The sequence below is a fragment of the Neodiprion pinetum genome, chromosome 1 (genome assembly GCF_021155775.2).
Source record: "Neodiprion pinetum isolate iyNeoPine1 chromosome 1, iyNeoPine1.2, whole genome shotgun sequence".
NCBI lineage: Eukaryota > Metazoa > Arthropoda > Insecta > Hymenoptera > Diprionidae > Neodiprion > Neodiprion pinetum.
The window spans coordinates 33,713,393-33,728,371 of NC_060232.1; the positions used below are offsets into that span (position 1 = coordinate 33,713,393).

The window sequence follows — 14,979 nt, forward strand, 5'->3', positions numbered from 1 at the left end:
ACACACACGCAGTCACGGCAGCTAGTCAGATATCACACATGTGTACCGAAGCCGGTAAATGATTGTCACACCGACGTCGTCGGTCAAAGTCACGTGCCATAATCGAATAGTTTACTAACTGTTGCAAGACTCGTGATCCGGTGCTCTGTATAATTCATCCTATGCATCACGTGCCCGGATAACGTGACCTAACGTAAGTCGTTGTCGGGCTGCCCTAGGCTAGACGAAGCTAACGACTAGGTATTGCAGCACTGCATTGCCTGATCGTCTTCACGGGGAAACCAGCGTGAACGGGTAAATATGTGAATAATAATCCGCAAGCGAATTGCCGATAATCTGGGTCGAAGATTTTTTTATTCGCAATAATATTTTCGTAAAAAATATCCTGCAACTAGCTGCTGGTAATTAATGTTCCATTAATGATACCGACTATCAAGATGTAGCAAAATCCCGGTGATCAGTCCGTGTGATGATCGTTTATCGCGATAAGTTTGCAACGAACTTTGCAAAGAATAGCGATAGCGAAATCGCGGAGCTTACGAATCGTGCGGACAATATTGAAAAAATTTATTGATGGATGAAATCGATCGATTAAGACTTATATCTGTATGGACTCGGTTGAGTTACACAGATGTGATATATTCGCGGTTCTAAGAGGCGTGAATAAACATGACTTTTACGGTACGGTGAGAAATAATTATGTCGGCAAGCTTATCGAATAAGAGGAAGATAACACGTAGCGACAGCTCGATTCCAGATATAGTGGCTTAATGCCAGATAGCAATGCTCCCGATGGAGGAAGATGAGATCTGACCCGAATTAATCACTCAGGCAAAGACGATCGGAATCCCTGAAGTAGCAAATGTTTTTCGCAAATTGCAGGATCGAGGTGCGGATTTTTAATATGAAAATTCTCAAGCTTATTGCCATAATAAAGAGGAGGCCGAAGGTTTCCATGCTCAATTCGATGACTGATCAATAAATCAAAAAAATACGCTTACGTGTATAAAAATCTGTAATTGTAAATAAAAAATCTTCCATCAAAACCAATGACAAGTTTCGTTCGTCGAAATTCAAATGATCACCCATATCGTCGAGGAGATTCGTTAATGACGGTGTATTTATTCTTCGTTAGAATTGACCTCCAGGATATCGTCCTTAGCATTGACGACCGAGGCCAGGACATGAATTCCTTATCGGAACACGTACGACGTCTGGTCGTAACCGAAGGATCGCTAAACGTTGGAGTTGAAGGTCGGCGAAGAGGCTTCGCCCGGAAATCTATTAGAGGCACGTGATCTTGACCCAGACCATGGTGCGTGTCTCCGAGGAGTACCCATGAGAATCGGACCGGATAGTGTAGGTACCGAAATGTGATTTAGCCAAACGGGGGAATCGGAGACTAACAATAATAGTCACGTCGCGGTTGTTTCTTTGAAAGAAATGTAACGGATTCCAATTGACGGAAGTTTTGCATACTCGGGAATTTTTGATCAATTTTTCCGCAGACATGATTTTTTCATTTCGTTTGACATTTTTAACGACGTTACAGGTAAACATGCATAGTTGCTGAGACGTAAAAACAGCCAAGGATCGTGCTTTTGAATATTTCGGCAACATAGCTTTTCCTCTACAAAATTAACGTGGGTAGTTGGGTGGGTACATGATTCCAAAAGACTAAGGTGTCCAAAATGCAGGTAGAATACACCTGCTTGAGAGTATTAATAGAAACGTTGATAGGATACAAATGACCGGGGTGAACGGCACACTCTTGACGCAGTCAAAGCGCCAGGCTTAGTTTCGTTGTCACGTAGCCAAGAGAACCTTCAATTTCAAAGACATCTAATTAAGACGTTGATTCGCCGAGTGACGAGCGAGTTAAAAACGTTCAAGAGAGTCCGCGGTATACACGTAACAGTACAACAATATAATACGTATAAAGTAAAGTAGAACGTATAAAACGGTCACGTATAACTGCGATGAATAGCCGTACATGGAAATATTTAGCAGTGCGCGTAAAGCTCGTGTCAACTTGAAAAGTGGTAATTTTTCTTCAAGGTAAGACCTTGCAGGGTACAGAAGTAAGAAAAGAGAGAGAGAGAGAGAGAGAGAGAGTGAGAGAGAATTGCGCAAAACGAATTTCGTCGCCGGCGAAGAGCTTGCGTGAAAGCACAGTTCGCGATTTCATTTACTTTTTCCCCGGAAGTATTTTTGGCAATAGAATTTCACTGCTTTCATGACAATTATTCGTTTAACGAGGCAACTGATTTACGTTACAGATGTTCACTCACGTTTCGCAGGCTGCAGAATATACAATATACATGAATGTACACAAATCGTAAAACGCTCAACGACACACATTCGTTCCGGTGACGTCAGTCGGAGAGCTGTTTTTTCGACAATGGAGAAGAAAGAAATATTTGTAACTGCAGTTTCTCGATCTGTAACTCACAGGCAGCAAAAGCCGGTAGTCACTCGCCACGTGACCGGGATCGGTAGATTTACTTTCTCTTGTAAGAAATAACCCTCGGCAATTGGTCTGGCCAATCAGAAAGCGGTCTTAAGAACGTGTAGGTTGGCCAAAAATTCATACTTTTCATTAATATTATTGCAAGATTGAGTATTCGTTGATTTGTTCTACTCGTAAGTTCTCTTTAAAAAAAATAAATACACAGATAACAAATACTGGAATTACGAAGAAAAGCTCGAGCATCGATGCTTTGTATGATATTGTTTCGAAATTGTTAAAAATCTAGTAGATTCGTTCGATTTTAAACAACGATGTCTCTTTTGATTTGGAATAACATTGTCGAATGTTGTTAAATTGTATATTTAACGATGCGCATTACGTGACGAAGACAAATTGTAGAAAATAGTCTTTCCAATGATACGAGCTATCATATAGAATGAAATCAAACGAATCTATTAGATTTTGAACAATTTTCAAGCTATCTAAAGCGAGACATCAATTCCTAAGCTTTCCAATTCTACGATAATTCTTATTTTTAAAGAGATCTTTGTAGTTTACGAATAGAAAAAACTCATGAATAATTAATCAACGATCATCTCGTCATGAAATTATGAATCAATTAGTATCAATTTCTAGTCAAAAAGCCTCTTGAACCCTCTCGAACGAAAGCGCAAACGATAAATCCTCATCAGTTTCATCCCCTTTCACTGTTTCGTTACGAGAGCGTTTAGCCGATCCATGGATGTTTGCCAGATATTTGCCATTAGGCATGAATGATGCAAAGGTGGATGCGTCAACGGATAGAGATTCGTGCCGTCACGTCCGATGTTTGACGCTGAAACCACGCCGCTTTAGCGTTGTATGCGCATATAAATTAGTCATGCAGTCAGCTTTAGCCTTATGGATGGGTTCTATTTTAGTCCGCGGTGAGTTTTATATAATAATAACAAAACAAAACAAACAAACATAGAAAAAAAAAAAAAAAAAATATAGGATATACGGGCACACACGAATCGCGCGCGAATCAACGATCCGTTTATGGATGTTAATTGGCGATAATTGCATGTACCCACTGTACTATTATTATCGGTGAATATTTTCTCTGAACGTGCAGCTCGCGTTTACAGCGCACAGTATACACTCGGAAACGTTAAATTTACATCATACACGTGATGCGATAAAATTTTACCACGTGTTTCGATGCCGTATCTATTTGACTAGTGAAAGTTGCCGAATGAATGGATTTACCTGTCAGCATGTGTGTTGTTTACATGCTGCATAGTGCATGTATTATACATTTATACATACAATTAATCGATTACGTTGTGTTAGCTCGATTTGTCGAGGTTGTTGATTCCCAGCAATTGTTTCTAACTTTCACTGCTGAGGGTACACGTTAAGATAATGAATAAATAAAAGTACTTGCGAAACAACGGATTAGGGATAGCAGCTTTGGCAGTTCAACCTTCACCTCTATTTTTTTCGGTCATGTATTTTGTTCAACGCGATTAATCACTCTCTGCATCCTCGTGTACCAATCACACGCAGTCGGTGTGTAACATACCTTGAGCATCAATTTATGGTTCAGCCAGTTTATAGTTCACAGGTTCTTTGCATGGTGTTATGACATTTCAAGATCGCGAGCTCGTTGCTCAAGGCAATTCTTGAAAATCATCGGAAATATCGCAATCGTTAAGGTTCCACGTATTTAGGGAATTTCCGTCAATCGTTCTTTAACAAAATACGTGTTGATTTTTTTCTGTTTATTATTTCGCAGTCAACGATACGAGGAAAGCAAAAAAAAACTTTTCCGCATCGCCGAGGCTTTTGCAAGGAGTGTAATAAAGAATGCAGGGACTGCGGAGCTACGAAGAGAAGCTTGAGCTTCATTTGGCGGATGTCTGTAAAGGTGAGATTCTTCAAGTGCAGAGGGACTCCAATTAAAACTTTTCTTTCAAAGCTTTTGAAACCGAACGCCATGGCCGTTATTCGCTGCTAGTCCTCGTTTCTCCACGGTCGTTATTACACGATGATAATCTGAAATATCACGTTCGTAAACCGATTCACAATCAGCACAGGAAGTGATATACATATAAGCTTCGGATTCTCAGATGATCGATTCAATTGACTGTTCGTAAGTATATAAAAATGTATAAACAAGGGTCGTTGTGATAATTTGGGATTCTCAGACTTGAGGTAAAACAGTTTTACACCATACATTTCGTTACGAATCAAGAATCGATATTCACCGAGTTAGGCAGCAGCAAAGCGATCAAGAATTTTTTTACGCAATTGAATTTTTTGTTATGCTATTCGTGGCGCAGACATTTGGCCGATTTTTATCGATAGAGAGATAATTTTCACGACTATACCACGAAATTACATGAGTAATATTCAGACGGCAAGACAGGTTTAAATTAGAACGCAATAGTTATAACGTCGATGTCAATATTTGAGAAGATAGCGAAGATGCTTGGTCCGATAAAATGATATAAGACACGCAAAATGTGCGAGCATTTCGCTGACAATGCGGATTACAGAACTCTGGTCGATTATCCCGAAATGACGTTATCTAAATTTAAGTCGGGCTCAACTCCCCGTCTGTTCAGTGTCATTGTCAAGAACCCGTTTTTATATCGATCCCTCTCCAAACAATAACCACAAATATACCGCGTACAAAATACAAAAATATACGTCTGCTGGCAGTATTATTAATTACAATACAAATAACATCTGCAAAATCGGAACAATGAGGTATGAACTAATCAACTACGGTAATAAAATTCAATTAACCACAGTCATTAATCTACCTATTGATATATATATATGTATATATATATATATATATCGAGGTGATTGTGTAAAATTCACGTGAAAGTGCAGAAAGATTTCTACGCTGTAGCATTGATGGGATGCGAGATGATTACGTACGATAGAAATAACTCTCGGAATTCAATTTAACTCTGCGTAACTTCAAGAGGTGATTGACTCTGAATTGAGTGTTTATAACGCACTCTCATTGTTATCCATCTCATAACGTTATGATTTTCTTTGCATAATTTTCGCATCGTATACACACGAGACTCGTACTTTACACACAGTTTGTACGCATGCCTGTGTATAAGCTTCTCAATGACAACAGGCGAGAAATCCGATCGTCGGATAACCGAGAAGGTATTAATAATGAAAATCGATTGAAAATGTAATAATACGCAGTGAACAGTCTAAGAAAAGATTGTCAGTTCCTTGACACTAATGTTGAGGCAAGCTACCTCGACTGAAGTAAAAACCTCATTGTAACGATGAAATGTTGTTACAATAACAATGACAGACCGTAACGCTGCAGCGTAATCATTTCATCTGTAATCACTTAGCGGTGGAAAAAATACTGACCAAAGTTCACGACTAACGATATAAGCTATATATAGCTTAGTTTTGACGATTCACAAATATGATTCGACGATTATAGTCGCAGGTAAATTTACTCGGAACTATTAACGCGAGTCATTGACGAATACTGGGCTTTGAATGGAATATTTCATTCCTTTATTTTTCAAAGGTTCTTATCGTCTTAAATATACAATTAAGGAACGTGATCGGCGATTCGGCGTAAAACTTGGAAATCAAATATTATAAAAAAAAAAAAAAATAAAAGTAAAAGGAGGACGAAGAGTGGATAGTCAGAAAAAGGAAAGTAAAAAAAATATTCAACGGAAATTACCTCGATTTTCAACATAATTGTAGGTCAAGCGCGGTAAGCGATTCGGATAAAAACGGTCGGAAAGTATGACTGACAATGAACGAGGGAAAGGTCGTCCGATAAGTTGCGCAATATTTCCGATATCGTGACGCAGAAGAAACTGGAAAAAACTGTACTAAAAAAAAAAAATCACCTCCACAAAATATGAAAGATAATAAAGTATCGACTGTCCGTCACGGTTCGTTGTGCGGTTTCAGGAGTTTTTACTAAAAGGATTTATCAATATTTAGTAAGATATGCTGGAACTGCTTTGATCCGAACGGCGTGAGCGCGGGTCCTTCGAAAAACCGGAAGTGTGTACCGGAACAGCGATTCGTCGCGATCTAATTATCGTTACTTTGCTGATTAACGTCTGTACCGCGAATAAGAGAACGGTGTCGTATAACATCTATTGTACGTACGATATACGAGGCATGATATTCTACACAACTCCGTATTCGCATGAAAAACTTGAAAGCATTGTAGATGTTGGACAAGGCTAACAAACAAGCGTCAGTGGCTTCTTGTGCAAACCCTACAACGTGTATAATGTACAAGTATACGCAGATCGTACGATACGTGTGCAATTTCCAATCTTAGTACGTGTCTAAGACCACGTTCCGTAGTTTTAATCAGTCGATCGAGATTTTCCAGAAGTGTAATATTTGCGCAAGAATCGCGTCAGTTTCGCAAGGATTTTTCCCCGGGTTGCATAATAATCATTTCCGTAATTGTCGCAAGGGTAAAAAGAAACAACGTGAGATCGTGTTTAAATTTGTGTTCGTTGAGAGGTTTAGTAGCTGTCTGAAATCTGGCCAAAGTGCAGTTGGAGAAAATTAATCTAGCGTATTGTAAAAATGCTTGGATAGATGATATTACACGTTGAAATTGAGAATAATGGAAGGTAATTGTTTCAAATTTGTTTGGTTTTTAACCAACTTTGGTAAGAAATAAAAACAAAATAAATAATTTCGTATTTGTCAAACAAAATTTCAGAACAAAACCGCATAATCGATCAGAATTTGTGATGTTAAATAACGGTATACCACAGTATAAAACGTGTAAAAATGTACGGTTTATAAAAGAGATGAAAAACTGAAAATAATACCGAGAAAAAATAAACAAAAACGATGTAAAAAAAAATACTTTACGATTCGTTGAACGGTTTGCAAAATGCGGTCAAGACGTTCTACACGGAGAGAAGAAAAAGAGCGGATTTTATTCAAAATTGCAGTTTGGTAAAAAAAAAAACCTAACCACGTCAATTATATTTTCTTACTACAAATCTAACAGATTTTACTCCGCACACAGTGGTTTTTGATGATTCTACAGTAGACTTTGCACTTTACGAAGTATATCTGACCAAAAAAACCTGACACGTCCCTCTTTTCCTACAGTTTTGAACAAAATCTGTTCTTTTATTCTCCCCGTGAGCGCAGGTATCAATAAACATAAGGTAGCAAAGAATGGTGGTCTTTTTTCTCTATAAAGCAAGGCAACTCACCAGTCAGGAAAGAGAAGAGGAGCCGCCGCAAGGATGTCGCGAAGTAAAGTCGTCGCTGGCGGGACGTGCGGAAGGATTACGGGGGCAAAAACCCCGCAAACCCCGGCGCCTCGTCCATGCTTAGCTTCGTACCGACCCAGATAGACGGTCAGGTATCCCAGGAGACGGTAATGCGAGGGCGGAAGTGTTGCCAGGAGATCCTTCGTGGAGTTTATCCAGGTCTCGTGATCCTTGGCGTAGTTTTCTGGATCAGGAGTTAAAGTGGATATGTCGCGCGGATCGTTCGTTATTACAGGTAAATTCTGAGTCGACGAAAAGCGTGATTAATCCACATCGTTTGTACAAGATTTCAGACAACGATGTGTAAGTATTTAACATACGCGTTCAATTTTTACACAGTACACCGAGAGAAATTTTTAGTTCCGGTTGCCCCTCAGCACTTGACTATTTTCATTTTTTATCACAATCGAATAGTATAGTTGTAGGTAGAAAATGAAAATTAGTTTTCTAGCTGTTACCGGAAAGTCTAGCATCCGTTGCTATTCTTTCTCGTTACTATCACTGTTGCTAGACTTTCTTGCGACTGTTGCGAAAATTTAACGCTTGTGCGACAATAAATTGACGTTAAAGCCTTGTTTAGCTAAAAAAAGTAGAGTAAACCGAAGAAACTGATTTTGCGTTACAATTACCAAAAAAGGATCTACGATAGCGCAAAATGGTTAGGCGTACCTCGTTTTTCGTAATTCCGACAATATTCAAACAGTTGTTTTAACGATACCTGTTTTACTCAATTTTTCCTAGTTACTATACCAAATGAAATTTTTCTCAGCGTATAAATAAGAATTTTGCGAAATTATCGATAAAGGAAAGAAGTCGCTCGTTTTTTTTTTTTTTTTGTTTGAAAAGTGTGAGACGACTCTTGACTCGGCATATTATGCATCTGTAATAAGTTATTGTTGCAAAAAATATCGGCAGGAATACCGAGTCGGTTACAAATCGGCGTCGACGTGACTTATGAAAAGTTTGAACACGCGCTGCAAATGTTGGCAGCGATTGCTGCCGCGATGAGGAAGGTACGTGTAGAATTGCAGGTTTTAGGTATATGCATAAAATACAAGCTTCGCGTGCTCTCGGAAACTCGTCTACTCGCTGTCATAATAGGAAGTCTAGAGAAGCTCGCTGAGAAGCCAGGGAAATTATAACAATCTCAAAACTTATTATTAGTCAGGCGGAGAAGTCTGCAGAGTTCACCTACTTTGACCTGTTCGCGAGATGAATTATATCTGCTTGGAGGATGAAAAAGAAAAAAGAAACAATAAACGCAAGATGGAAGAAGAAAATGGGACAAAATTATTCCGCTCCAAATACCTCTGCAATTTTTATTATATTTATAAACGATGCATCGTGCAGTGTGAAATATTGTTGACAAACCTTTTTTCTTTTGTTTTTTCTTTTTTCTTTTTTTTTTTCTTCTTTCAACTTAATTATTGCATCGTATACAGAGTATATTTTATAATTTGTAAACTGTAAAATTGAAGGCGCGTGCTTTTTGTACGATTCTTATAATCGACAGTTTACTAACAAAAACGGAACACGCGTTAATTTCGTTGAAATATTTACCATACCAAATCATCGTTCGCGCAAACACGAGAACGAAATAATGCTTTCGCGATTGTACGGATGAAAGACTGTCGTGTCGAATCTATTATAAATTTGCTTCACATTCGATTCTTTCAAATATTTTTACGCTGCGTGTAATGTCGTCGGTATTTTTTTCCTTGCAACGAAATTTTTCTTTCAATCTAAAATCCAAAGAGGAAATAGAATTTTCCAAGAACTTTGGTGCAATTCGTTTGAGCCGCGCTCCATTTTCCGATGTGAAATGACTCCACTGAATGAAATTCGCTAGAACGGATCGAGTGATCAGTTATATTTATATGTATACCGTACAGTTCAAATATGCGCTTCATTCAATTGAAATTGCATTCCGTGTTTGCGATTTATTCGTATTCTGTTCAAATTGAATACTGCAGTGAATAGAAAGGTATGCCGAGCATGTGGGTAAATCAATTTTTGATCAATTCAATAGAGCTGTTCTAATTCGCTGAATACAGAATATTCATTCGATATAATACGCGCAGGTATTTGCAACGGAATGTTCCAGTAGTTTCGCATATTCAAACTAATCACATTTACGCTTAATACACAAGATTGACGATTCAATTTTTCATTGAATATATTCTCCAGATACACAATGCAATTTTATTAAAATATGAATAGCTTAACGGAGGTCAGAAATTATTATACTATACAATGTATAAATTTTCAAACTAAAAGTGCCCAGAGAGAAACAAACTTTTAATCGTGTACGCAAACTTGCAAAAAGAAAACGATATCGACAGCAAATAGATTTAATTCAATCCGAGGAAGCTTTTTATTATAGTATAAAAGAGTATAAACAACTTTATCTATTGAAGCGAACAAAAGTTTGAATAATAGATTCTACAGGGTAGCGTCAATTTTGTTCCCTGGCTTTACCCGTCAAATAATTTAGAATTCTCTGACGTTTTCCCACGAAACTTAGGTAATGTTGGGTAGCTTTTATGACCAAAAGCTGCTGAACTTTGAATACATAAATTTGTATCTAAAAAATACATAGTATCGTACTACTGTTCAAATAATTAGAAAATGAACAATACCATTTCGGAAAGTTAGGTTAACCGATTTTACAAAGCGTGGTTGAAGTTTGAAAACGATTTATAAAAAAAAAAAGTACATTTTTCATCCCTACGGTCCGTCATAATTTCCAAACTTTTCCCGCTAGACGAAATCCCCGGTTTTCCCGGTATCTAGGAATTTGACCGCTTCTCAGATTAATTTTTTTCCGAGAATGCACAGCCGGCAATTCGCACAAGGATCTAATAAACTATAAAAAGACTCACGTGCGTGGGAAAGAAGAAGACTGCCGACCAGGGTGGAGGGCACAACAGGTTGCGGAAGTTCCTTGAGGTACTGCCTGAGCAGAGTGGCAGCCGTTGGCGGACATCCGGTGCCCTCGAGGTCGGCATCGCCTCGCCTCTCAAAGGCGGCACGGAGCCGTTCGGCAACGCGAGGACTTCCGCCGGACAACCGGAACACGGCCGAGCTTTGAAAGCCGTTTATCTCGATGTAGCTGCACAGCCTGTGGACGACGAATGGGACCCCCGTGTCTTGGTGAGGCTCTATCAGGTCTAGCCGTACACCAAAAACGCGGTTCGAACCCCCCGATCTGCCGAGAAGCGATACGGCAAGGACTCGCTTGACTCTCGCCAGTCGAGATTCGTCCTACGGATCGGGAGAGAATTACGATCATCGATTATTTCGACGTTTCGTCGAGGAGCTTTTCGCCGGAGAAGAAAAAAAAAATTTACACCATGATTACGTGTTTCGCGAATACTTGCATAATTGATAAATGAATTTTACCTAAGATTTCTTAAGGTCACATGGAGATTTCTGTAATCCTGAGTGATTTTTCATAGCTACCGAATGATTACCTCGACGATTCGTGATGCAGAATTTTATTTTAATGTTACCGATTTCAGTGTGATACCGGAGATTAGAAAATGATATTTACACCTCGATCGATCCGGTGAAATACTTGTTGTGTTTTTTTATTATTGTATTTATACGATGTAATCTTGCAACGTTGATTATACGTCAGACTTTTATACTTGAAAGCCACGCGCAGAAATTTATTTATATATATATTTGAATCAAGAATACTGGATTTATGAACAAAAGTTTGGGTGTCAACGAATTGCTAAAAATTCGGTAGATTCGTACGATTTCATTCTACGATGGCACATTTTAGTCGGAAGAGTATGTTTTACAAATTTATTGAAACACTTTTTACTCTTATCATGTTCGCATCGTCGTTGAATATTTGATTTTACAACGTCACGGCCAACACTTAATGGGAATATCGAACCGACTGCTGAAGGAAATGAAAATCTACTACGGTTATTTTGGAGGAAATAGTCTTCCTGATGAAACGAGCAATCGCAGAGTGAAATCCAACGAATCTACCAGATTTTCAAGAATGTTTGAAACGAAGGATCGATATCTATAAAGCCGTTATTTGCAATTCCAATATTATCAGTATTTGGATTTTTTAAGAGATCTGATTATAATAAATTGATAAATACTCGATGTAAAACTATCTCGTAATGAAATTGATAAAAAATATCGATTTTTGGCCATCCAACTTGATTCTTAAATAGGTATGAATAGAAAAGAGAGAGAGAGGAAGTAACGTTGAATCACTGTAATTATTTTCAAACAAGCGAACAACAACTTTGGGTCCAAGTATTGCGAAAATATTCATTAGAATATAGGAATTCATATTCGTTATCATTTTCAGAGGGATTTCTACATTCGGATATTTATGTTTATCATTGTTATCCTCAATCCCGGCGAATCGATCACCCGACCGATTCGAACGGAGCGCGTAGGAATTCTGTAAAGACAGTTCGTAAAATTTCATAAATTACCGTGACTAATTCTGTCTGAAATATTACAAGATAGCTCAAACTGTTGTGCGTGGATGTTGGGAACCTTGGTAGAATTAATTACGGTTATACGCGAATTTCCATTAATTCACATCGTCCTAAATTAATTCAATATCTTTCCGAGAAAAAAAGTGTTCAAACAACAGATGAATCAGTCGAAGTGCGCATTAGGAATGTTCGTTGGGTTTACTTTACGTTTTAAAAATCGCTGGCATCTTGACGGTGAAAATTGCCAATGAAACGTTTGAAAATCATCGACATTTCCTCTTTCGACCGTAACATCGCAAACATCTTGTTTCTACGAAGGTAAAATTAACACGAGCATTGACCTTTCGTCGAGCCCTGCGTGTTATCGATTACGTGTAGCTTTCCACCGCCAAAACGTTAATGAGAAAAGTGTAATCACGTTTATTTATAGCCCGAGGGTATAAGGTGTACAATTTGTAATATCGTACCTCTAACAGTTAAACTTGGAGGAGAATCAACACTGTGCGGTATTGTGAAAAATGTAATTTTATAATTGTTGTACGAGTGTGTAAATAATCTGACGCTTCTATTGTGGGATAAATGAATTTGATATTTTCTCTCAAAGTAGAGAAAGAAAAGAAAAGAAAATAGAAGAAAAAAACAACACGCAATACAAGCTGAATAACAGCGCGGCTTGCTGCAGCTGGTTGCGAAAAACTCAGCTAACCCGAACGATCAGGCAAACTCTGTCTAACTCAATTATTTCCAGTTGATACTGGAACTCGAGTATACCTATTACAAGTATAACAATGGTTGTATACGAAATTGCTAAAAATAGTTCCTAACAGCAGAAGGCAATTTATTCGCGCTTATATACGGCTCGTCAGCTTTTACCATGCGATAAATGATTCGCTGAACGTAACGCTTCTCCAGCTGGTATGGATTAATTAAAGCCCCACGTCGAAAGTTCTCGGAGGGAATTATTAAAGATCGCAATTACACTGCAGTTCTAACGCGTCGTCGTCTTATTGCCAAGTGTAGAACGTAACCGCTATATTTCGCACGATGACATTATACACACGTCAACGATGCGTTTATGTTTCATTGTTTCATTCACCAGTTTATACATTAATTTATTCATTCATTTCTGCACTTGCCATTTCCAAAATTCTGAAGCCGGACGAATAACGAAACAGATAGAAATAATTCCAATATAGGCTCGGTTAAATGGATAAAACATTTCGCAAAATTGACAGTATAAACAAAAATGGTGAGAAATGTATCGCGTATCTAACATGTACGTAAATAACGTCTTTCGTACGCTACAGAGATTGCAGAAACTCTGTATATCTACCTATTTGACACTATTTCACGAATGTTTACCAATTATACATATTTACGTTGAATAAGATTTGTTGTGATTAAAGATAATTCGGTAAGTATAATAACAGGCGAGTGGAGGATTAACCTTTAATCAATTTAATTTAATTAAATTAAACTCGAGCTGATTGTGAATGAGACTGCAAAGTTTAAAACCGTGGTTACCGAAATTGGGGGCTTTCTTTTAGCTCATGAGTGTAGATTTAACAGCGACGAAACCGTGGTCTGATTATTTACGGCGTGATACAAGACGCGAGGCTCGAATCGCCGAGAAAGGTCGAGAATAACAATCAAATGTATCCGCAGGATGATAACATCGAGTTGAAAGCTGAGCTAGTAAATTGAGCGTTTTCCGATACGCGGTATACACAGATTATATATATAGGCGATGCAAGCAAACGCAACAGGACAGAAAATCAAGAAAAAAGAAGGCTAAACCAAGAAGTTGAAAAATTGACCCGTTTCCGACCGTTGGAGGCGTCGTTAAGTATAATTACAGGGTGGCCAAAAATTTTTGGGGAAAGAATTCCATGACATTTACAGATTTTCCAGGACCTAAGACTCAGTTTTCCTTGACATTTTCCCAGTTCTAGTAAGCAAGTTACTAAAACCCGAATCGTTCACCTTATTGACTCTATATTCGGTTGACATTCGGTTCGAATTGAATAAAAATATAATGTAGAAAAAAGTCAGTTCAAGCCAATTTGTTTTCTCGACGAAGAAAAGTAAACTTGTTACCTGGAAAAATCATTTCCAATTCCGATGATATAGAAAACGGATATTTTCAGTTTTTTCCACGACCCAATTAAAAATCCCTTGAAAATTCCAGGTTCTCCATGACCCCTTTCAAATCCCCTGACCTTTCTAGGTTTTCCAAGTTTTCCCGGCATTTCACGCGTGCAGCCACCCCGAATTAAAAAGGTAGAACGATGCGCGGACCGGTCGATTCGGACAATAAAGTCTGATTAAAAGGGCAAACGCATTAGCGTTTGGGAATTAAAACGCGATCCTCGCGCGATCACTCGCGAACCAAACTCAACGCCCCACGCGTGCCTAGGTAATTTCGATTTAGTTAATTACACCCACCGGTGCGGCATGATGAACAGCAATTTCCATGCCCTTGATACTTGATTAACAACGTACCGTGGTTACCGTATACCTTCGGCGAGAATAAACTCCCTGGACTCACCTTGTCATGGGCTTGCCTTGAACGCGTCGGGCTTGCTGGCGATGCATGGTTATGGTGGTGATGGTGATGGTGGTTATGGTTGTGGTGATTGCTGTGGTGGTGGTGATGAAGAGTATCCTGCTGGGGTCGTCTCATCCCACTACGCCGACACCGCGACCCACCGCCGCACTGTCGATCAGAATT

The 14,979-nt window shown here is 38.6% G+C and overlaps 2 protein-coding genes across 2 annotated transcripts in view; one reads left to right on the forward strand and one right to left on the reverse strand.

The window, feature by feature from the left end:
- Positions 1–14,979, reverse strand: part of LOC124222925 (protein FAM13A) — a 42,893-nt gene that overhangs the window by 21,988 nt on the left and 5,926 nt on the right. Inside the window, exons 2-4 of the mRNA XM_046634437.2 lie at positions 14,797–14,964; positions 10,656–11,037; positions 7,714–7,957 (exon numbers count right to left, since the gene is read on the reverse strand). Coding sequence (XP_046490393.1) covers positions 7,714–7,957; positions 10,656–11,037; positions 14,797–14,931 — 761 coding nt within the window. The 5' untranslated portion in view covers positions 14,932–14,964. The remainder of the gene's footprint in view (positions 1–7,713; positions 7,958–10,655; positions 11,038–14,796; positions 14,965–14,979) is intronic.
- Positions 1–14,979, forward strand: part of LOC124223010 (uncharacterized) — a 51,270-nt gene that overhangs the window by 3,342 nt on the left and 32,949 nt on the right. The window contains exon 2 of the mRNA XM_069134345.1: positions 4,248–4,379. Within this exon, the coding sequence (XP_068990446.1) occupies positions 4,248–4,379 (132 nt within the window). The remainder of the gene's footprint in view (positions 1–4,247; positions 4,380–14,979) is intronic.